At 53.3% G+C, this 24,007-nt stretch overlaps 4 protein-coding genes across 4 annotated transcripts; 3 read left to right on the forward strand and 1 right to left on the reverse strand.

Moving 5' to 3' along the window:
• Positions 1-347: 347 nt before the first annotated feature.
• On the forward strand, positions 348-13,101 carry ANOM_004945 (uncharacterized protein; the record flags this gene model as incomplete). The annotated part of the gene is made up of 3 exons (XM_015550202.1): positions 348-2,116; positions 2,197-5,653; positions 5,776-13,101. The coding sequence occupies 3 exons, from the start codon at positions 348-350 to the stop codon at positions 13,099-13,101; spliced, it is 12,552 nt and encodes a 4,183-aa protein (XP_015408220.1).
• A 1,062-nt stretch (positions 13,102-14,163) lies between these two features.
• On the forward strand, positions 14,164-15,807 carry cp8 (putative carboxypeptidase Y; the record flags this gene model as incomplete). Its single annotated transcript, XM_015550203.1, has 4 exons — positions 14,164-14,736; positions 14,790-15,105; positions 15,212-15,675; positions 15,730-15,807. 4 exons carry the CDS (start codon positions 14,164-14,166, stop codon positions 15,805-15,807), a joined length of 1,431 nt encoding a protein of 476 aa, XP_015408217.1.
• A 3,495-nt stretch (positions 15,808-19,302) lies between these two features.
• ANOM_004947 (putative MFS transporter) lies at positions 19,303-21,026 on the reverse strand (the record flags this gene model as incomplete). Its single annotated transcript, XM_015550204.1, has 5 exons — positions 19,303-19,504; positions 19,579-19,776; positions 19,841-20,607; positions 20,656-20,811; positions 20,865-21,026. The coding sequence occupies 5 exons, from the start codon at positions 21,024-21,026 to the stop codon at positions 19,303-19,305; spliced, it is 1,485 nt and encodes a 494-aa protein (XP_015408218.1).
• Positions 21,027-21,361: 335 nt separating this feature from the next.
• Positions 21,362-23,321, forward strand: ANOM_004948 (putative D-lactate dehydrogenase (cytochrome); the record flags this gene model as incomplete). Its single annotated transcript, XM_015550205.1, has 8 exons — positions 21,362-21,875; positions 21,923-22,031; positions 22,086-22,182; positions 22,234-22,268; positions 22,325-22,426; positions 22,484-22,774; positions 22,835-23,064; positions 23,125-23,321. The coding sequence occupies 8 exons, from the start codon at positions 21,362-21,364 to the stop codon at positions 23,319-23,321; spliced, it is 1,575 nt and encodes a 524-aa protein (XP_015408212.1).
• Between the last annotated feature and the right edge of the window lie 686 nt (positions 23,322-24,007).

A 24,007-nucleotide genomic window follows, 5' to 3' on the forward strand; every position in this document is an offset into this window, starting at 1 on the left:
TACTGCGCCTGGTGGACACACAACCCAATGCTAGAAATACGACAATGTGGTTTGCCTGGTTTTAGCGAGAAATGGTGACTGCTTAGTCGAGGGAGCGCATTGTAAGCACAGCGGACTTTCTAATTTCGGCCGTCAAGGACGTGATGTGCTGCTGATACATATATATTTACTGAATGATGGAGTATGGGGAGGAGGGTGGCATTCTTCTTGTACTCAAGGTCTCATTCTCGATGATATTCCAATACCTCTAACAAAGATCCACTCACTTGCCTACCCGACTTAACATTTGGACCCTCTTTTGTCCAACCTCACTCTTACCTTTCATTTCCTTCTATTCGCGTGTGGCCATGCGAAACACAAACCCTATGAGTGTAATGGATGGCACACCGCAGCCTCTGTGGCAACCAACAGCACTAAACTCCGTCGACGAGTCCTTGAAAGAAGGGAAGCGGGACAATTACGGTCATGGTGTATCAGACCAGGGTCCCAAGTACAGCACGAATTCTCAAAATAGACATGCGACGGACATGCACATGGACAACCACCTAGTAGTAAATAATGACATAACACCAGGCCATTCAATCAACTGCCACATTGATCAAATAAGCGGCCATGCTCGGAGAGATGAGGCCGTTCTAAACTTCCAATTACCTTTACCGACAGGTAATCCCGGGTCGACAGCAGCTACACTATGCGCTGCGGCTCTAGCCATTGTGCTGGCGTCGCACACCGACTCGACGGAGTTTACCTTCACCGTGGTGCCCGATGTGCAGCGGCCTTTACAGTCCTCATGGAAGGAGTGTAGCGCCGAGGGGCTAACCCCAGATCCCTCGTTCTGCATCGCTGTAGCCTGGGAGTCAGATCTGCAAGACTTCTTGCAGAGCGTGCAGGACCGGCTCCCCGACCCAACTATCTTGCGCATGCAACATGTCAGCATGGCCCTGCCGCGGTCTCTCGGGGCACGAACGCTCGACTTGCAGACCAAAGATGGGTCAACAGGCTTGCATCACCGGGCATTGCTAGTAGACTGCACGCTCCATGCGGATGAGCTCCAGCTGAGCTTCCTGATCGATTCCGCAGCCGTCGACCCTCAATTGATTAACCACGTGTCCTGGCAGTATGAAAGCATCCTTCGACGTCTCCTTTCAGCTGGGTCTGACAGGGGTGAACGCCTCTCGAATTTTCGGGTCGTCAACATGCAAGACCTGCGGGAAATTTGGCGCTGGAACTCGGCAGTTCCGGAGAGGGTGGATGGGCTCGTCCATGATATTTTTGCTGGCGTCGTGCGGGCTCAGCCAGAGTCGCCTGCTATCTGCGCCTATGACGGCGAGCTGACATACGGTGAGCTGGACCACCTCTCAACTCATCTTGCACAATCCCTCATGAAGTATGGTGTGAAAGACACTATCGTACCTCTACACCTCGAGAAGTCTATGTGGACTCCCGTGGCCCAGCTGGGGGTGATGAAGGCAGGTGCGGCCTCCGTCGTGCTGGACGTGTCTCAGCCCGTAGAAAGGCTTCGGACCATCCTTCGTCAGGTAAATCCCCGGCTGGTTCTGACATCTGTCGAAAATGAGGCCGTCACCCGTCGTCTGTCGACCGAGCCTGTCATGGTCGTGGGAAAGGCCGCATTCGCCCAGCTTCCCCAGGGCGAAGCCGAGTGCGTACTCCCCACGGTGGCGCCGTCCGCCCGGCTCTATATCGTCTTCACGTCGGGGAGCACAGGAGTGCCCAAGGGAGCCATTGTTACACACTCTAACTTTGCCAGCGCCATCCGGCACCAGCAGAGAGCCCTTCAATTTCGAGCCGGGCAGAGGGTGTTCGATTTTGCGTCGTATGCATTTGACGTGGCTTGGTCCAACTTCCTCCACACTATCACCGCTGGAGGCTGTCTGTGCATCCCATCCGACCAGGAGCGAAAGCAAGACATCCCGGGCGCCCTGCGGAAGTACAGGGCTGAGTATGCCCATTTAACACCGTCAGTGACCTGGTTTTCACCGGAGGATCTGCCCGAAAGCATCCAGTTCCTGCAATTCAGCGGCGAGGAACTGAAGGCTTCACTCGTTCAAGCCTTTCATACGAGGGCAACCATAATTAATACCTATGGTCCAGCTGAGTGCTCGGTAACTAGTACGATGCAGGCGGTTGACACATCCATGGCGGACCGGAACCCTCCCATCGGCCACGGCTCGGTAGTTGCACCTGGGTGGTCAGCCTGGATGGAGCCCAGCTGGCGCCCATTGGCACCGTTGGAGAGCTGTGGATCGAAGGCCCCATTGTGGGAGGAGGCTATCTGAACGATCCGAAGAAGACGGAAGCGGCGTTCATCGAGGACCCAGCGTGGTTACTCCGCCGCGGCTTCACTACGACCCAGCCAGGTCGACGGGGTCGCCTCTACCGCACGGGAGACCTCGTGCGCTATAACCGGCATGACGGCTCTCTGTCGTTTGTCGGTCGCAAAGACTCTCAGGTCAAGATCCGTGGGCAGCGGGTGGAGCTGGCGGACGTGGAACATCATCTGCGAAACTGCCTGCCATTTGAGCTCCAGAAGAGGTTGCAGGTCATCTCCGAGGTCATTGTGCCGCATGGAAGCACAAATCCCGCGCTCGTGGCCTTGGTGAGCTCCGTTGATGACACCATTCATTCAGACATGGCAACCGTTGTGCGCAAGGCTGCTGGAGTCTGGGACGAAAGGCTCGCAGAGTCAGTTCCTGCGTACATGATCCCCTCAGCCTACATTCCTCTCGGGCGTTTTCCTATGACAGCCACCGGGAAGACGGACCGCCGGCGTCTCAGGGAAGCGGCATCGAAGATATTCTGGGACCATGCCATACTGGATGAGGACACTGAGCGGATGCAGCCGACGTCGCAAGAGGAACAGGACATGCTCGAAGTCTGGAGCGAGGTGCTTAATATCCCCCCAAACAAGATCTCCACCGACGCAGCCTTCACACGCCTTGGGGGAGATTCCATCACCGCCATGCAGGTCGTGTCTCGATGCCGAGAGAGGAAAGTCCACGTCACGGTCGGAGAGGTACTCAAGCTGCGCACCATCCGAGCCCTGGCTGCTCAAAGGAAAGCAAAAAGTCCCACCACTGCCATCGTGGCCGGCGAGGATGATGCCGAAGGTCGGTCCTGGCCGCTCTCCCCCATGCAACAGCTGTTCTTCGACGCACACCCTGCCGGTCTGAACCACTACACCCAGAGCTTTCTGCTCCGCGTCACCCGCCCGCTGAGCTTTCATGCATTGCGAGAGGCATTGGCAACTATCGTGCAGCGCCACGGCATGCTTCGAGTCCGCTTCCAGCGACGTCGGGACACTCAGACATGGGAACAAGTGGTAGTTCGGGCGGAGGATAATGCATTTGTCGTCGTAGAACACCCAGCCCGTCCGCCTGGCGGCCTCGAGTCAGTCGTGCAGGCTCGACAGGAGAGCCTTGACCTCCAGAAGGGGCCCGTCTTTGCGGCCGATCTATTTGGTGGAAGCGGAGAGGAGGACGCGAGCCTACTGCTCAGCGCGCACCACGTCGTCATCGACCTCGTTTCATGGCGCGTCATCTGGCACGAATTGGAAACGTGTCTGACCCGAGGGCCAGCCAAGCTCCCATCGGCACCTCTCTCCTTTCAGACCTGGTGCCGGCTGCAACGTACAGAAGGCAACACGCTCGACCCGACTGCGGTGCTGCCCTACCCGGTGGAGGCCGCACAGATGTCCTACTGGGGTCTGGACCCTAAAGATAATCGATTCGCGGAAAGCGACCTTTATGAACATACTATCGACACAGAAACAACGGCCCTACTGCTGGGCCGCATCAATCACAGCCTGCGCACCGAGACCCTCGACATACTTGTCGGCGCCCTAGTGCACTCCTTCCGCCAGGCCTTTCCGGACCGCACCGCGCCAGCCGTCTTCCTGGAGGGACATGGCCGCGAGCCGTTGATGGGCACCGACGTGGACCTTGCTGAGACGGTGGGCTGGTTCACCACCCTTCACCCCGTCCCCGTTTCAGGATCAAGATCGGACTCACTTGTTGACAGCATCCGCCAGGCCAAGGATATACGTGCGCGCGTGCCTGGAAAAGGCCGGCCGTATATCGCCTGTCGCTATCATAGCGCCGCTGGACGCCAGGCCTTCGCCCATCACCAGCCCGTAGAGCTGCTGCTCAACTACCGGGGCGTCTTCCAGCAGCTCGAAACTGCCGGGACACTGTTACAGCGAGAAGACCGGCCGAATCGAACGGTGGCCATAGGGGAGTTTGGAGACGACTACCAGCGCATGGCCCTCGTGGAAATCAATATTGTTGTCGAGGCTGGCCGCGCGCGCATCTCCACGACTACGCACCAGCGTATGAGGCACCGGAGCCGACTACACCGCTGGATCCAACATCTCTTCCCCGATGCGCTCCAGGCCGCATCCCAAGACCTCTTGGCTATCCCGTCGTCTCCCACTCTCTCAGACTTTCCCCTCTTGTCTATCTCATATGCGGGTCTCGAGGCACTGCTCACGGGTCAGCTCGTGGAACGGGGGATCACAACAGATGCGGTGCAGGACATCTACCCGTGTACGCCAGTCCAGGAGGGAATCCTCCTCAGTGAGAAGAAGGGAGCGGCTTCGTATCGGAATAGCTGGGTCTGGCGTTGCTCCTCAGGGTTGGCGCCCTCGCCTGCCGTGTCCCCGGCGCGTGTCGTAGCGGCCTGGAAGGCAGTGGTCCGCAAACACAGCATCTTTGCCACAGTCTTCGCGTCTCATCCGGACACCGGGAGGGATATTCAGGTCCTCTTGAATGGTATCGAGCCCCGTGTAGTCAGTGCCACGCCCGCCGTCACAAGCCAATCAGCTACGCAATATCTCTTGAACATGAACTCCCCCACAATGGTGTCCTCGTCACCTGAGTACAGAGTCACTGTCTGCCAAGATCACGACGGGGAGGTCGCCTGTAGACTTGACATAAGCCACGCTTTGATTGACGCTGCCTCCATCCCAGTACTGATGCGAGATCTGGCCACTGTATACGCCGGAGGCCGCTGGGGGAACCGCCCTGATCCTCCACCCTTCAGCAACGTGGTGAGCCACGTCGAAGGTAGTCTGTCATCCTCCAACCGACTGGCCTACTGGCAGGCTCACTTGGAAGGTGCACAGCAGTGTGAGCTTCTCGGTGATCTCCTTCCCATGCACGCTCAACGCGCAAAGAGCTGTGAGCTATACGGCCTCATTCCTCTCCGGCAAGCCACCACAACGGCTATCTCACCCTACTGCCGCAAGCATGACATTACCCGAGCCGTGTTCCTTGAGGTCGCCTGGGCATTAGTTCTCGCGCAGTTTACGGGCATGACGGAGGTGTGCTTCGGGTATGTCTGCTCCGGCCGCGACACGCCCGTGGAGGGCGTGGAGGCCATAGTGGGCCCCTTGATCAGCATGCTCGTCGCTCGCATCGACCTCAGTGTGCCACGCTTGATGGACGTTCTGCACGCGGTGGGCGAGCAATCGATCGAGCACCTCAATCACCAGCATACGTCCCTCGCCGAGATCCAGCACGCCATGGGCAGACGCGGAGCCCTGTTCAACACCGCCATTACCGTACGAGAGGCCCATCGGTACGGCTGCGATGATGGGCTGCGACTTGAGGAGATTCGAGAGGAGGACCCCCACGAGGTAGGTAACCACGCATGGTTCTCTATTGGCGTTATCTATGCTACCCTGCCCTGCCTCTAAGACGGGTTAACGGGAGTCTTTGCGGTGTGGTGGCTGAAATATATGCTAATCTATGCATGCAGTTTGATCTCCTGCTGAGTGCTACCTTGGACAAAGTCGAGACTGATATTAGCATTCAATACCGGGGCGATTATATGAGCGTAGGAGTGGCCAGCATGATTGTGGGTGCGCTGGAGTCAGCCATCGCGTACCTGGTCGGATACCAGAATGGCGACAGCAGCAAGCGGTCGGTCTACGACTCGTATTTCGAGCACATCAGTGGCATCGATGAATACTCGGCTATGTCACACTGGAACAGTCAGTTCGCAGGCCTGGATGGCATCACATTCCCTCCCCTTCCCTCGCCGTCTTACCGGCCCAAAGTAGGCGCATTGGTCCAGCATATGGTCCACGATATCACTTGGCCAGAATCGTACACGGCCGTTTCCCTCGTCCGAGCCGCGTGGGCGAGTGTGCAGGCAGCTCATACCAATTCCGATGATGTCTGGTTCGGAACACTATCTTGCGAGGGGCTGCCGACATCCCCAGCTATGGCGACGGCGCCCCCCATGCGAGTCACGCTCGATCGTGATGAAAAGGTCGTCGACCTGCTCGAGCGCACCCATACAGAGAGTATGCGCAGCGCAAATCTGAACATCCTGCGTATCCAACGGCTGGGTGAAGGCGCAGCTCGCGCCTGTCGCTTCCAAACCCTTCTCGCGATCGTTACCTCAGGGCCAGAAACGGTGCAGGATGACAGACTGGTTGGGGGAAACGAACATAATATTCTCCCCTCGCGGCCACTGGTACTGTCAATTCAGTGCATTCTAGGGCCATCGGACGTTCAGCTTCGCGCAAACTTCGACCCTGGAGTGCTCGAATGTGACCTCGCCGCCAAGATGCTGCGCCAATTTGAATGCGCACTCCGATGGCTTAGCACGCCGGCCCACGTCGGGCGCGCAATTCGAGACGTCGAGACGGCAAGCGAACACGATCTTCGCATTATCTGGACTTTGAATCAAGTGGTGCCCAAGTCCATAAATCTCTTAGTTCACGACCTGTTTGCCCGTACCGTCCAGAGGCAGCCCGCCGCTCTAGCCATATCAGCGTGGGACGGGGAGCTCACGTACCAGGCGCTGGACGACCTGTCCACTCGATTGGCGCTTCATCTCATTCAACAGGGCGTGGGACCCGGCAAGATCATACCCATCTACATTGAAAAATCCATGTGGGTGCCCGTTGCGCAGATAGCGGTGATGAAAGCCGGCGGCGCGTCCGTCCTCCTCGACTCGACGCAGCCCTTTGAACGCGCTCGGTCAATTGCGAGCCAGGTGCAGCCCAATGTGGTCATCTCCTCGCCTGCCAACCGGCTCTCGGTGTCATCCCTTAACTGCCCAAATTTGCTGATCTTGGACTGGAGCCTCGTGAAAACCATCCCATACATGGCTCCGGGTCAGTCCTTGCCCCGAACAGCGGTCCCCTCGGATCTGCTATACGTGGTCTTCACGTCGGGCAGCACCGGTGTGCCAAAGGGCGCCATGATCACCCACGAGAACTTTGCCTCGGCCGCCCACTACCAACAGCGAGCGCTGGGGTACGCACCTGGCGTCCGGGTGTATGACTTCGTGTCGTATGCGTTCGACGTCACATGGTCCAACATGCTACACTCGCTCACATCCGGGGCTTGTCTGTGCATTCCGTCGGACGAGCAACGGAAGAACAACCTCCTTGGCTCGCTGCAGGCCAGCCAGGCTACGCTGGTCGACCTCACGCCCTCAATCTTGCGCTTGCTCTCGCCGCAACAGCTGCCCCAACTGCGCCGGGTCATCCTCAGCGGCGAGTCATTCAGCCAGGCGTCGCTCGGTGGCTGGGCGAGCCACCCCGGGCTCCTGAACACCTATGGGCCGGCCGAATGCTCTGTCAAGGCAACCATGGCGCCTGTTCGCGGATCGTCGTGCGAGAATAATATCGGATGTGGCGAGGGCCTTGTCACGTGGGTAGTGGACGCCAACAATCCGGACAAGCTGGCACCGCTCGGGGCAGTGGGAGAGCTCTGGCTGGAGGGTCCCCTAGTCGGACATGGCTATCTCGGTGATGCGGTGAAGACGGCCGCAGCCTTTGTGAAAGACCCCCCGTGGCTGCTGCGTGGGGGACCTGGCTGCCCTGGCCGCCGAGGCCGTCTCTACCGCACGGGGGATATGGTGCGATATGAATGCAATGGTGACAGTGGGAGACTGACCTTCATCGGCCGAAAGGATTCGCAGATCAAGATCCGTGGTCAGCGGGTGGAGCTGGGAGAAATTGAGTACCATATCCAGAATAGCCTTGACACAGAGGGGAGCACTCAGGTGCAGGTGTTGGCAGACGTGCTGCAGCCGCGGGAGAGCACGCACCCTATGCTAGTTGCCTTTGTCTGCATCACCGAAGGAGACAAGTCCACGGCACTGAAACTCACAGCCGGACTGGACGACAAGTTGACAGACAAGTTGCCGGCCTACATGATCCCCACAGCATATATCCCCGTCGACAGTATGCCAGTTGGTCCGACAGGCAAAACCGATCGCCGGCGGCTCCGGGAGATGGGGGCTGCCCTGACCCTCGAGCAGCTCTCTGAGTTGCAGCCGCGCAGGGGTAGCGACCGCATTTCGAGCTGCCGGGATTCCTTGTCACCGACGGAGGCCCTATTGCTGGAGACATGGGCTGTCGTCTTGGAAGTGAACGCGAACCACCTCTCACCACACGACCACTTCCTCCGGGTGGGGGGCGACTCGATTCTCGCAATGCGGCTCGTCGGTGAAGCACGCGAACGCGGCATGAGTCTGTCGGTGGCAGATGTCTTTCGGTGGCCGCGGCTGGCGGACCTCGCGCGGGAGCTGGACGGCCGGTCGAAGGTGCTGCTACAGCCCACGCATAAGCAGTCGTCCATGAAACCGTTCTCCTTGCTGGGTGGTGATGCCGTGCCAGAGGAGGTTCAGGCGCAGGCGGCATCCCTGTGTGGGATTGAGGCAGCCCAGGTGGAAGACGTGTTCCCTTGCACCCCTCTGCAGGCCGGACTACTGGCAGAGACGGTCCGACGGCCAGGTGATAATGTCTTAAGAGAGAAGTGGCGGTTGAAAAAGAGTGTCGACGCTGCCCGCATGCGCGCTGCATGGCAGAGGGTTGTCCACGCCAACCCGATTCTACGGACGAGAATTGTCGATCTCGGTCAGCAAGGCCTCTTCCAGGTCATTGTCCGCGACGATGAAGGCTATGAGACGCAGCACGGTACGTCGGCGCAGGACTTTGGCCTTGGCACGCCGTTGGTCTTGTACGATATATCCGAGTCTTGCTTCTCATGGAGGATTCATCACGCCCTCTACGATGGATGGTCGATGCCGCTCATTTTCGACGCTCTGCACAAGAGCTACCGATCCGAGACGATTCCTGTCGCTCCTCCTTTCCAAGCGTTTATCGAGTATGTCAAGAACAGCAGCCAAATCCAGGCGGAGGAGTTCTGGAAAGATCAGTTCTGCGATTTTAACGCCCAAAAGTTTCCTGTTCTGCCTTCCCCGGCCTATAGGCCAAAATGTGATGAGCGCTTGGAGCTTGACATCGACGACGTGGCTTCGAATGGCGAATACACGGCATCGACAAGGATTCGATTGGCTTGGTCCATCCTCCTGTCAACCATCACCAACTCTGCAGATGCCTCGTTCGGTGCCATCGTGTCCGGCAGGCAAGCCAATGTACCGGGCATTGAGCGCATGACCGGACCGACCATGGCCACCGTGCCACTGCGCGTGGCGATTGATCGTTCAAAGGCAGTCAGAAACTTGCTGCAGCAAGTGCAATTACAAGCCGCAGAGATGATGCCATTCGAACAAGTTGGCCTTCAGCAGATCCGGCGCTTCAGTGAGGACTGTAACCTTGGCTGCCAATTCCAATCGCTCATGGTCATTCAGTCTAGAGTCGAGCACGACGCTAAAGGTGCTCTGTTCGAATCAGCCCCAGTGGCAACAGCAGCAGATGATGTTGACCCATTCAAACTCTATGCCATCTGCCTGGAGTTCGTCCTCAAGCCGAATAGCATTAGTTTACGCGCCGACTACGACTCTACGGTCGTGTCTCCAACACAGTTCCGCCGGCTTGCTGACAGATTCCAAAATATCTTCCTGCAGCTTTCTTTGCCTCGGGTCCAGGCTCAGCCACTCTCTCTGCTCGATACCAGCAGCCTGGGGGATCTAGACCAGATCTGGCGCTGGAACGATACGACCCTGGACAGATGCGGTGAAACAGTCCACGAGATATTCAGCCAAGTCGCTACAAGGCAGCCCGACGCTCCCGCAGTTTGCTCATGGGATGGCAACTTCACATATGGGCAGGTGGAGGAGTTGTCCACGCGCATTGCCCATGAACTTCTCCGCGCGGGCCTCCCGCAGAGCGGCCAACGCATCGTCCCTTTAATGTTTGAAAAGTCAAAATGGACATCGGTATGCCAAATCGCTGTCATGAAAGCCAATGCGACCTCTGTTGCGCTCGACACAACGCTTCCAGACGGCCGTGTACAGACGGTAATAGATTTAGCCAAACCGCAAATCATCCTCACTTCGACAGCACAGGAATCTCGAGCACGAAGTTTAGTTCCGTCGACTGCTCGGATCATCGTCGTGAGTGACGCTCAGGAGCCGGCGTTCATCCGACCGCAAGATGCGCAGCTGCCAGCGGTGGACCCGGATACGTGGCTCTATGTGGTCTTCACGTCCGGCTCAACGGGCATTCCCAAAGGCGCCATCATCAGCCACTCGAATTTTACCAGCGCGCTCAAGCACGGTCAAACGGCACTGAAGTTTGGCCCACATACCCGTGCATACGACTTCGTGTCGTACGCCTTTGACGTCTCCTGGCTCAATGTGCTGTATACTCTTTGCGCCGGTGGATGTCTCTGCGTCCCATCCCAGCATGAGATCCAAAACGAGCCCAAAGAGGCCATTGCTCGCAGACGGGCAAACACGGCATTCATCACCCCGACAGTGGGCAAACTGCTGCATGGAGCCGATCTGCAAGTCATCAACTACGGAGGGGAGAACCTTCCGCGCGACGAAATTCAGTATTGGAAGGACCGGGCGCAAATCATCCACTCCTATGGCCCGTCTGAATGCACACCCATCTCTATTTCGCATATTCTCGATCCCGCACGTAGCCGGGTGATTATTGGCAAAGGCCTTGGAGTCCGAACATGGATCGTCGAACCAGAGCACGGTCACTCACTCGCCGCCATCGGTGACATTGGCGAGCTGTGGCTGGAAGGGCCTCTGGTCGGCCAGGGGTATCTGAACGAGCCAGAGAAAACAGCGGCATCATTCGTCGAGGATCCGAAATGGCTCAGTCAGGGCGGTCCCGGCTTCGCTGGTCGACAGGGGCGGCTGTATCGGACTGGAGACTTGGTGCGCTACGAAGAAGACGGCAACCTCGAGTTTATCGGACGGAAGGATGCCCAGATCAAGATCCGCGGACAGCGTGTGGAGCTGGAAGAGATTGGGCACCATGTCTTTGATGCAATCATGGAGACGACAGTATCCCAGGTCGTGGTAGACATCGTCAAGCTCGCTGACTCCGCTGAATTGGCTCTTGTCGCCTTCATCGAGTCGTCGGACAAGGGAATCATTCCTGGTACGCAGGAAGCGCGTGCATATACCCAGCACCTGGCTGCTTCCACCAAGGCTCGCCTATCGGCCACAATACCAAGCTATATGATTCCAAATGCCTACCTGCTTGTAGACAGCATCCCAAACACGACGTCCGGCAAGGTCGACCGTGGCAAGCTGCGCAAGGCGGCGTCATCCATGCACAAGGAGGATCTTCTGCAGGTCGACAGCATTGAGCGACGTGCGCCAGAGACAGTGGCGGAGAGGAAGCTCCATACGCTTGTTGCACGGGTGCTTTCCTGGGATGGGGAGTCGTTCGGAATGGACAGCAACTTTATCCAGCTTGGAGGCGACTCGATCAGCGCCATGAGACTGGCCTCGCTCGCGCGTGAGCAGGCGATCTCCCTCACCGTCGCGAATATCCTGACGAAGGCGCGCATCGCTGACCTTCTCCAGACGGACCAGGAAACTGGGCTGGGCAATGTAACTGAAAAGTCACGCTTCGCCTTGCTAGACGTGGCAGACCCAAGCGCTTTTGTCCAAGACCAAGTGATGCCACACGTTCAATCTGGTCACGGCAAGTTGATTGATGTTCTGCCCGCAACAGACATGCAGTCGACCTATCTCAGGGATAACCTCCATGAGCCCCGCCGATCCTGGTTCTACAGCTACATTGACTTCTCCTGGATCCCCGATAAGCACCATCTCGTCCAGAGCTGTGAGCAAGTAGTGGCGCATTGCGATATCTACCGGACAGCTTTTGTTCGCTCTGGGGGTTCCTTCTTACAAGCTGTCTTTGATTCCTGGGCGCCCATCATCGACATCGTCGACGATGTCGATATTGAAGCTGCATTTGAGAAGCTGGTAGAAGAAGAGGTTACATCGCCCGCTCCGCTGGGCGCGCCTTTAATACGGTTCACGCTCATTTGCGGGCAAAACGGGACGGCAAGACTCGTCTTCAGCAAGTCGCATGCCATCTACGATGCGATAAGCTTCAGCCAGACCCTGCAGATGTTGGCTGAAGCCTACAACGGCTCGACTCATGAAAGGCAGTCTTTCAGCCACTACATTCACCACATTCAATCGCTGAAGGAAGACAGCTACGCATACTGGCGCAAGATGCTCCAAAATTCTTCAATGACCAGGATACCATACACATCAACAGACTCCACAAAAGATGGTCCTCCTACTGTGCTGGAGCGCTCCATCCAGATGCCAACCCCACCCTTCGGCATCACCCAGGCTTCATTCTTCACTCTAGCCTGTGCCTCTGCGCTCAGCCGCCTCACCGGCCGCAGCGACGTTATCCTCGGCCGCGTAGTCTCCGGTCGAGCTAATGTCCCAGCCGAGCTCCAGAATGTCATTGGGCCGTGCCTCAACCGTCTCCCGGTGCGCGTGCAATTCGCGCCAGGTCAGACGAAGATGGAGCGACTGGCGACGCTCCAAAAGCAGCAGGCGGAGGGTCTTGCGCATGAGACGATGGGTCTGACCGATATCGTCAAGCACTGCACTGGCTGGCCGGCTGACACAAGGGACTTTGGCTGCTGGATCCAGTACCAGAACGTGGACGAGGCGCCTGTGCTCAGTGTACCTGGTGCGGTGGGCAGGCTAGCACACAAGGAGATGTGGCATGTTCCCGTTGCAGCGGACTTTTTGGAGATTTTTGCCATCCCGAGCGATGATGGAACGCTCACCGTGAGGTTGATTGGGGGACTTGGGTATGTGGAGGCCGTGAAGGTGGCGTTACTGGAGGGAGTTTGCTTCGAGTTGGCGGATGCGGTCTAATGAGGCGTTGGGAAGATTGTTTTATTAGGGCTGGTTGGGTTCAAAATGCTTTCAAGTTTCGGCGTATATATTTGTTACCTGTTCAAATCCCCACTATTCCTAAGGTCGTAAGGTGGTCGGAAGCCTTGATAATAGCTCGTTGCCCAGTAGAGCGTTTTTTTGCTTCTGGTTTGATCTTCATGTGTAGAGCGAAAAGCCTTGAGCTATACCATGAAGGACTAATTCAACTCCTTTTACCAACAGAGTAAAATCAGAGTCCCTAGGAGGGCTAGAACTCTATTCATGAGCCGTGAGTGAGATTGACTGTCGTTTCCTACTTTTTAAATTTTAAGCTGCTTTATAGCATGAGGTATAATAAGAACTGAATTCGTTAGTCGGCTACTTGGCCAACTGTCTCGTAGACAGTGGTGTAGGAGTCTTTAGTCGAATATAAAGCCTTTTAAGCACCCTTTCCAAGTTAAATAGAGCTATACCGGCTACTGTGAGGCTATTTTAAGCTTCAGGCAAAAGCCCTTAAGACGTTATGCATATATATAATAAAAGCCACGTTTTACTTTAACGGCTACTACGTCTCCGTACATATCTTTTAGTATTCAAAGCAACCAACATCAAGAGCTTACCAGCGATATGATGAATAGGCAGGCATATATAGAAACAATATTATTTCACTGTATATCTTGTCGAACTGAGGTGTTAAGTGACTGTTCTTGCCACTGGGTCCTAGGGTTAGCTGAATTATATATAGAACATTGGAGACACCTGCAGCTTCACGAATCTAGAATATTCCTTCCTTTTAATACCACAGATTGCAAGTAGAACTCAGCCCTCCTTGTCAATTGATTCTTTTGAGCTTTTAAGCGCATTTGGTGATTTAGTTAAACTTTCGTCGTGTGGATGCAAGCGGTGAGGGCGACGTTATGGCGGGTATATGCGATGTAACAGTGAACTGGTCGTAGTCCAGGGTTAGCCCGCGGACGTCGACTACCTCCATCTTCCCTGCTGTGCCTTCCTCCTCACATCACCACCGTCGTTCGTATTTTCAAGGTAAAATCATCCTCTACAATGCGGCATTTCTTGTATGCCACGCTGTTTGCCGTGGGTTACGCTGCGCAGACGGTGCTGCGACCAGAGACGTTCGCGGTCGGCGACCTTGACATCTTCCAGAGCCCATATTCATCCTCCCACTCGGTCCGTATGCGACAGCAGAATGAGTCAATCTGCGATGCGGGCTCAGCTCAATACACGGGATGGCTAGATGTCGGAGCCAAACACCTGTTCTTCTGGTACTTTGAAAGCCAGAACGATCCGGCCAATGACCCGCTAACCCTATGGATGACCGGTGGACCCGGTTATTCCAGCATGGTCGGCCTGTTCCAGGAGGTTGGCCCTTGTTTAATTAACGAGCATGGCAACGGAACCGTTCCCAATCCGTGGAGCTGGTCTCGGAACTCCTCGTTACTTTTTGTGGACCAACCCGTTGATGTCGGCTTCTCCTACATCGATGAGGGTCATGCCCTCCCGCGGGACTCCCAGGAGGCCGCCGTTGACATGCACCGGTTTCTCCAGCTCTTCGTCTCTGAGGTCTTCCCCCATAAACGTTCCTCCCCCGTCCATCTTTCGGGAGAATCGTATGCCGTAAGATTTGACGACCCCTTCGCGACGCGCAAGAAACTAATGTCTGTCTCCAGGGCAAGTACATCCCCTATCTTGGGGCCCAGATCCTGAAGCAGAACCAGCGCTATCCCACAGAGCCCCAGGTCCACCTGCAGTCGTGCCTGGTGGGCAACGGCTTCATGTCTCCCATGGACTCCATGTACGGCTACTGGGAAACGCTGTGCACCACCAATCCCGGCGTTTCCGTGCCCGTTTTCAACGAGACCCGGTGTGACCACATGGCCGCCAACATGCCGCGGTGCATGCAGGTCGCCGATACCTGCGTCCGACACCCGGATCCTGCTCTCTGCCAGGCGGCGTACTCCGTCTGCTACGAGGGGGTGCTCGATGGTACGAGGACGAGGTGGGCGAGGGCGGCCGCAACCGATTCGACAGTAAGCCAATTAATTCCCCGAACACCCCAGCTTCGGAGCACCTAAAATAAGTCTATGAGCAGTAACCACCCCTTGTGAGATCGACGACATTTGCTACGTTCAAGCGGCTCATATCCAGCAATACCTAAACTCCCCTGCCGTCTGGGCCGCCCTCTCGCCCCCCAAGCAGATCACAGAATACAAGTTCGTCTCAGACAATGTGATCCAGGCCTTTGACACTACGCCCGAGGGCATGACGTCCGTCTCCGATCTTGTCGTGTTCCTACTTTCTCATGGGGTCCACTTCCTTGCGTACCAGGGGAATCTGGACCTCGCTTGCAATACAGCCGGAACGCTGCGCTGGGCCAATGCGCTTCGCTGGAAGGGCCAGGTCGCGTTCGAATCAAAGCCGCTACGTCCCTGGATGTCGACGGCGATTGGCCGGAATGAAACAGTTGGGACAGCCAAAGAAGTCCGAGCGCGAGTAGACAGCCACGGAGAGACAGGACGGTTCGCGTTGGTGACAGTGGACGGGGCGGGTCATTTGGTGAGATTTCTCTAGTAAAGATATGTGAAGGTGCAGACGTCTGATCTCTACTAGGTTCCTCAAGATCGCCCGGATGTGGCGTTTGACTTGATGCTGCGGTGGATCACCGGTGCCCCCTTTATTGTCTCCTGATGGGGCTTCCACCGGCATAATGTGGGATATTGGATACTTGCAGCAGGGGCCGGGATCAGCCCAGTTAACCCGATTTTATCGCAGGTGTTAGCTTCAGTGAGCTGAAGTGCATACAAAGGCTTTGCTTCAGATTATATGGAGCTTCCACTGCATCCAACTCATATATATATATATATATCCTTGTTGTGCTTAAAACATGGTCTATAAATAAAGTGAATACTGAATATGCATATGTATGAGTGTGTGTGCTAAAGGTTTTCGGAAGGTATACACAGAGAGAGGGAACGCAGTATTTCAGCCATCCCTCGCGGATAATTAGCTATTCTGCGAATCCCCATGGATAATAAATAGGATGGTCTCTGCAAGATCGGAGGTTCTATATAAAGAGAGTAGCCATTCCAGAAAATTACCATTTCGAGCTCATTGATACGATGAATAGCTTGAGCTGGGTCTCCAACAGGCTGTGGTTGATGAGGTTGAGGATTGGTTTTCACCGCAGGATATACTCAGAAGGTCACTGGGGGCTGGTAAAAGTCTACTGGACAACTTGGTGTTCAAGTAATGGGTTTCAAGCGCAAAGGGAATGCTCCTATATACTGGACTTTGTATGATATAGCCTCAATGCCTTCTGTCTTGGATCTCGCTAAGCTCATCTCAGCCGGCACCGGTAAGAGTATACAAGCGTAGTAGCCCTTCTTAGCAATGGCTACATGTGAGAGGCACTAATGGGGTGCATGAACAGATTGACCATTGGGGACCGTCTCCGGAGAATGTTCAATGTAAATCACAAGTGTGGGGCATGCATGCCGACATTGCGTCGTGGGGGGTTCCAAAAGTCAGGATATTCAGATCATGGACAATTTTCTGGCTAGTCTCTGGTTACAGCTGTTTGTCAAACGTAGTAGTGGCTCTCCTTAAGGATGAGGTAGAAGAACTGTCGATATTGTGGCAAAAACAACTGTCCAGATCTTGGTGTGCTATGGAAAGTCCGCGCTCGACCTTGAAGTCGGCAGAGACTGGAGTCTCTGTAATTGTGGATAGGATGCTCGAGACGAACGCCCTCTCTGGAGACGAAACTCTAGAGACCACTCATTTCCGCGGACCCACACTGGAACACTCTAATCGAAAAACAAAAAATGAAAATGAAAAATTTAGGCCCGAACCCGGGATCGAACCGGGGACCTCGCGCAGTCAATGCTTGGGTTTCTCCCTAAGCGCGAATCATACCACTAGACCATCCGGGCAGTTGATGTTGGTGTTGTTAAAATGAGGCTATGTGAGTGGAGATAGCAGTGATTGATGCTTTGTATGCTTCGAACGAGTTGGAACCCAAGGCATCAAAACTTGTACAAGAAGGACTAGACAGTGATTTGCGAATTTGGTACAGAATACATGATCTCATGTGTACACTGGCTCTGGGCACTTAGTATTTAATCAAGTGTCTAAAATTAGACTTCCCTTCGGGTGGAATCTACTGGTAGACTACGGCACGATCCGCAATATTTAAAGATATTCATAATCTATATCCACAAATTGCAGATTTAGATATAAAATAATATTTAAATTTATAATTTACAGATATAGATTATAAATGTGTGTAGATATTGCGGATCGTGCAGCAGTCTAGATCTATGCATGAGGTAAACTGAACTTCCTTCGCTGACACAACCTGTATGTAATGATCATTAGTTGGAACGTTTCGGGAGGTGCGACATCTATGGGAATTTATAGGGGCAAGCCTTGCTTGGCCCTACTGGTCTCTGATAATATCAGCAGTTTTGAGCACGTTGATGGCAAAGGGCACCTGAAGATTCAAGGATCCCCACGGAAATATAACGATGTCGAGGCGATGATCAACCACACACATCAAAAAAGACTATCAGTGAAGCTTGTATAGATACCCCTGACCCACTCTTTAGACCGCACTTTATTGGCACTGTGGGACTACCAGCACGTAAGCATCGTGTTCTGAACAGGGATATGTCTTGTCTGGTAGATCAGCCCATCTCTTCGTCTTTCCCAAGATCCATCAACTTCAAAAATTTGAGCTAGCTAGCTTCTCATCTATGCCTCAAAAGTTTTCCCCGATCCATTAACTATATCGCTCCACCACCAAATACCGTTTTCTAATACTTAATTAAAGCCCAGGCAAGTATCCTAGCTACAGCGATTGTATGCCTCATCTTTCGATAAACCCGACTTCAATGCTCAGCGTCGCCGAACTGGTTGTGCTCCGAATGAGTAGTGTTCATGTGGGCCTGCATTAGCAGCGATGTATTCTTCCACCAGAGCAGTCCCTATTGGATAGGCTGACCTACTAGACCTCACAATCGCGTTGTTCAGTATCAAGTCCTCATCTTCTTGAGGGCATATCAGTCCATTTCAGTTTAGTAGTCCCGAATCTCCACTGAGCCCCACTGATCACCGAAGATAGTCCGAGTGACTCAAATCAGCATCACTCTGAATACGCAGCATATTCTGACTGTCTGTATCTCGTATCGGTTGTGCGTGTGAAAATAGGGCTCAGGGGACCGCAAGAAAAGGAGATACGCAAACCGCCAACCCCCGGAATGTGTATTAGAAACCCTCATCAATCAATACCAATCACACAACCACTCAGTCCCCGAGTGTATGTGGCTGTGCCTGGGAACTGTACTTGATGTTCCAAGAGCAAAAAGCTCCTAGAGACGACTTACACGTTCTTGGAGCCGGTAGAGCTAGCGCTGGGTAAGCTCATGCACTCCATATAGTCTATCATTAACATCAATCTCAGGTACACTCTAGGCGATCCCAGGAGTACTTCAATCATCCAGAGATCCACTGTTGACCTCTAGGAACGGCTTGAGGTTGCAGGAGCAGTAGAGTTACCGGGACTGCCCAACACGTTCCTGAACTCGATGGGGTTGTGAAAGAAGGAGTGAACATATCGATACGGAACAGTCAGGACCAAGTACAAAGACCACCCAGTTCAAAGAGGAACTGATATATGGGGAAAAGAGCTGGATCATGGCCCTGTTTTCCTAATCGAAAACCAGCAATGGGACTACGTCGGAAAGGGCTGGGACAGAGAGTAGTGTCTTTACTTTTGGAAACGGTCAAACGGTTCTGGCTAGAGGATAAGCCAGACGGCGAAGACGCAGATCTTTTCTATGGTTCCAATGAAGCGTTTGAGCGAGCATGGACTCTACATGCTCTAGTCGATGGAGCTTCATTTGCATCGTAAGGACAAAAACGTAGTCTAAATCACTGCACATCCTCCTATACGAGTGTTGTCCACGAAGATTATTTTTGTCAATATGTGAAAAGTCGAGGCAGGGTTGATTCAATTGTGCTGGGCTAGCATGCAGTTTACAACAATTTCGAGGAGAGGGTGTGAAATAAAAGACTCAGTGCCGCCCGAAAAAATAGCGGAATCGGTCTCGTCCAAGATATTCTTAGAGGACCTGAGAGTTGTGGAAATGTCTTGCTTTTGCCAAGACCACGATCCTAGCTATTCTACAAGGGGTACCGAAATGATTTATTTTCTCCGTCAGTCAAGTCCTCCAGAGCGTGTTCCTGTGTCGATGGCCCGTACTTGCTGTCTCTTTTCTTGTTCTGAGCGTACATCAGGGCCCTGAATACCTGCGCCAAAACAAAACAGATGGAGAAGCAGATGACCGTGGCTTGGAAGCCGTGGTCGTAACGTGGGGCATCATTACTGGGAAAATTTTCAAACGTTAGACTCTCCGTACCACCTTTAGCGCATAGGCAAAGGGAATAGCATAAACTTACGCGTTAAAGGTGAGTGGCCCGATGATATTGCCCAGTGAGTAGCCCATGAACGTCCCGGCGGCCATGGTGGCCTTTTTTGTGTGCCCGGCCACATTTGATGTCCCCATGGCAATACATTGGACCCAGGCCGAGGCGAAGAAGTTGATGAGATAGAATCCTATAATGCGAGCGGGACGCTGGGAAGAGGGAAGCTGCCATCTAGGAGTCGGTATTAAGTTAGTAATTGAAAGACGTCTGATGGTTCTTCGGGGCGAAAACATACATCAGACAGCTCCCAACAATAACTGGCACGCATGCGCCACTCACAACGTAGAGCCGTGAATTGGGGACCTTCAATCCAATATACCCAGACCCAAGGACACAGATAAAGGCAAGGGCGCCAACAGGCATATTCAGCAGCAGGGATTGGAAAGTCGTAAATCCCATTCCCTGGAAGATAATCGAGCCAAACGTAGTGACTGCTCCGCTGCCAATGCTTGACAGAAGGGAGAGAACGAATACAAACCAAAAATGGTAAGACAGGAGAGCCTCCTTGACTTGGTACCATTTGAAATGACGGTTCTCGGCACCTGCATTGTTAATGCGCACTCGCTCCAGGATGAGAGCCCGTTCCTCGGCAGTGAAACCCTTTGCCACTTGAGGGCTACCGGGGAACACAACCCACAGGACGATGGACCACATTAGTGTTGCGAGCCCGGCAATTAGATACATGTATTGCCATGGATGGAGAGCTCCACCGGTGACATGACCGAGACCGTAGTTGATGAGAGGAGATATGATGTTTGATCCGCCGCTAAAGGAGTACCACAACGAGGATCGGAAGACCTGTTCTGAGTGGGTATACCACATGCCAGTGCAGAGCATGAATGCTGGCGAAACTCCACTCTCTATCAGACCCAGCATGAAGCGGTTAATAAGTATACCGGTATAGCTATTGCATGCCGGAGTGCACAAGACTACCACAGCCCAAAGGAAGCAGATTATAGGGCAGACCTTGCCAACCGTGAATTTCTGGGATAGCCAGGAAATCTAGGAATGTCAGAGTTTGGGCAGAGTTAGGCCTGTAAGTCGACCTACAGGGTAGCAACCAGCAATATACCCGAAGTAGAAGATCAACGAAACCCACGAATACTTCAGCCCATTCTCGAGGCCAAGGTCCTTTCTTAGCCCAAAAATAGCAGCCTGGCTAAGAAGTGCCTTGTCGTAGTATTGGAGAGCGTAGGTAAAACACATCTAGAAGAAGTTCAGCTTGCGGATTGATATGATGTGATCTCATGGTGACTCACAACAGGCATTAAGAGCATATCTATCTTGCGAAGCAGCTTTCTGTTCATCTCCTCGTCAAGGATAGGGGGTTCAGAAATTTCGACGGAGTCATCTGCCTCCCTCTCCTTGACGGACGGATCAACAACTTCAGTATGCTCAGCAAACGCGGGCGGTGGCGACATGGTGGATGTTTAGCGAACTGGCCATCAATGCAGTCGCATTCGCAAAGCTTTATAGCAGATGGTGCCTCGTTTATGCCTTGCCCCTTGCAAGGCAATGCCAAGGGCATGTGGGGGTTTGAAAGTATGAGGTGTGGATAGAAATCCTCATCTGCAGCGGATTTGGCGGATATTACATTTTGGGTTTCTCCGCCCCGTTAAAGGGTAGACTGACCACGCTTTCTGGGGCAGAGGTTTCGGACATGCATTTCGAAGAATTTTTGCTCCTTTGGAATTGATCTAGCATAAAGGCGTGTTTCGATATTAAGCCTGTGGAAAAACAGAAACTGCGATCCAAAATGAAGCTGACAATGCAGGTCCATCAAGCTGTGAGACGGCTCGCCCAAAGCCCTATTCAGTATCATAGAACTCGTCAATTTGTCCGCAAATTCCATGGTCACAGTACCCCTAGAGTACCTCGAGGTCTACCCAGCTCGTGGCCATCTGCCATTCTCGCAGCTGGTGTGACAAGTTTTGGGTTAACATCTTGGCTATATGCACCATGGGCGTCTGACCACAGTGAAAAACAACAGACAAAGTACGCCGATCGAGAGACTATGCTTAAGGTAAGCTCAAGGTGCTCACCAAAAATCGTCGCGGCCAATGCTAAGGAATGCCAGGGTGTGAAAGCAATTGTCGATGTCCTCGGGCCAGAATCGATAACAATGAACGAGGATGATATTGATTGGCATTCCAACTCGGAAGCTTCGACAGCACAATGCGCTACCAAACCAGTAGCGGTTGTTTCACCAAAGAACACGGAAGAGGTATCAATTATTGCGCGCATATGTTCCGAGTACAAGATTCCTATGAGTATATTGCCACCAATTTAATCTAAAGGCAACCTTTGACAGTCTTAGTTCCTTTTGCCGGTGGGTCAAGTGTCGAGGGGCATTTCACAGCTCCATACTCTGGATTGAGTATCGACTTCTCTGCGATGAATCAAATCATCAAATTTCATGAAGAAGAGTACATCTATGATGTGATTGATTTTTGATGGCACTTTTGGCTAAGACATTTTAGCATGGACGTGGTCGTGCAGCCAGGAGTTAATTGGGTTGATCTGAACGATAAGATCAAGGACAGTGGCCTTTTCCTGCCCATGGATCCTAGTCCGACCGTAGGCTATTCAATTGCCATATCTTGCGTATAGTACTGATCTAATTTTCAGGCTCTTATTGGAGGCATGGTCGCTACGAACTGCAGGTATTTTCCCCTACTCGATTACCTGTCTCCTGGATCGAATTCATGCGTCTTTACAGTGGAACAAATGCGGTTCGTTACGGGACAATGAAGGACTGGGTCATTAACCTTACAGTCGTGTTGGCAGATGGCTCCGTTATCAAAACTCGTCACCGGCCAAGGTAATGATACTCTCCCTGGGCCTTACTTATTGTGAAGGTCCTCTAACGGAGCAGCAGAAAAACATCAGCGGGCTACAACCTTACCGGCTTATTTACTGGCTCGGAAGGTACTCTTGGAATGATCACGGAAATTACACTCAAACTGGCACCAATTCCTGAGAACGAAAGTGTCGCTGTGGCTACATTCCCGTCTGTGAAAGATGCAGTGTCATGTGTCTCGAAAGTTATACGTCGAGGGATCCTTGTTGCATCTGTGGAACTTATGGACGAGATACAAATGGCTGTGCTAAATCGGAATGGAGGCTCAGGTGGGAGGACATGGCAGGAGAAACCTACATTACTTTTCAAGTAAGCAGATTCAATGGAATATTCATCTGTTCCTGAGCTTCACTCACCAGAGATTACTAGGTTCTCTGGAAGCACCGAGGCTATCGCAGCTGACATCGAGCGTGTCGAAAAGTTGGTCACCAAACAAGGAGGCAGCGCGTTTGAATTCGCGAGGACAACAACGGAGATGCATAATCTCTGGGCTGCTCGCAAGGAAGCTCTGTGGGCAATGTTAGCACAAAAGCCCGAGGGAACCCAAATATGGTCCACAGATGTTGCGGTGCCGTTGTCAAGATTGCCAGAAATCATCGGTAAGTGGCATTTTGCGTAACGATTTGTCTCGTGTTCTTTCGGTTGACATTTGCGCCCAGATCTCTCTAAAAGAGAGGCACAAGGTTTAGGATTGTTTTCCAGTGTTCTAGGCCATGTTGGCGATGGAAATTTTCATCAAGCTATCATGTATGACCCGAACAGCGCTGCGCAGGTTAAAGCTGTACAGGGCTGTGTCAGCAATATGGTTCATAGGGCCGTCGAAATGGAGGGAACAGTCTCAGTTGGTTTCACCTGAACACTCTTAATGCTTTTTTAGCTCACGGTTTTCATTTAGGGTGAACATGGTATCGGCCTGGGAAAAAAGCTATGTCTAATGGAAGAACTTGGATCGGAGACAATTGCCGTGATGCGAACTCTTAAACGCAGTTGGATCCAAAGTAAGACCCACCTCGCCTGGACTTCAATAGCTAATGATCTCTAGCTCCCTTATGAATCCTGGAAAGGTGTTCGAGCTATCACCCCCAAACAATTCTTCAAACACTTCTTCCTAGTGCTAAGAGGAGCTTTGGACGAGCAGCCCAGACAGTAATGGTGTATTTATAATCTCGCAGCGGTGTTCCACTCGGCAGAAATACCATGCCCTAGCTATTGAGGAGGAAAGCCCTCACTTCTATACTATTGCGGTCCGGTAACCCGGTCCAATCTTATTTTAATCTTCAAAATGCTGCTGCCTCTGAACTCAAATACTACATTACAATTCCATGATTGCGGGGGTTTCGATATACCTGAACACATCATCACAATAGACGCGATTGTACTTTATCCAAGTTGATCAGGTGACCGTACTAGACTCTGAGCCCATCAACTTGCAGTGCCGACTCTTCCCAGTCAACTACGTACCTCGCTGTCTGATATCTCACATCTCGACCGTTGAGCATAGACAAGAACCTTGCGGTAACTGCTGACCGACCTTGATGTCAC

Source organism: Aspergillus nomiae (assembly GCF_001204775.2).
Source record: "Aspergillus nomiae NRRL 13137 chromosome Unknown contig00086, whole genome shotgun sequence".
NCBI lineage: Eukaryota > Fungi > Ascomycota > Eurotiomycetes > Eurotiales > Aspergillaceae > Aspergillus > Aspergillus nomiae.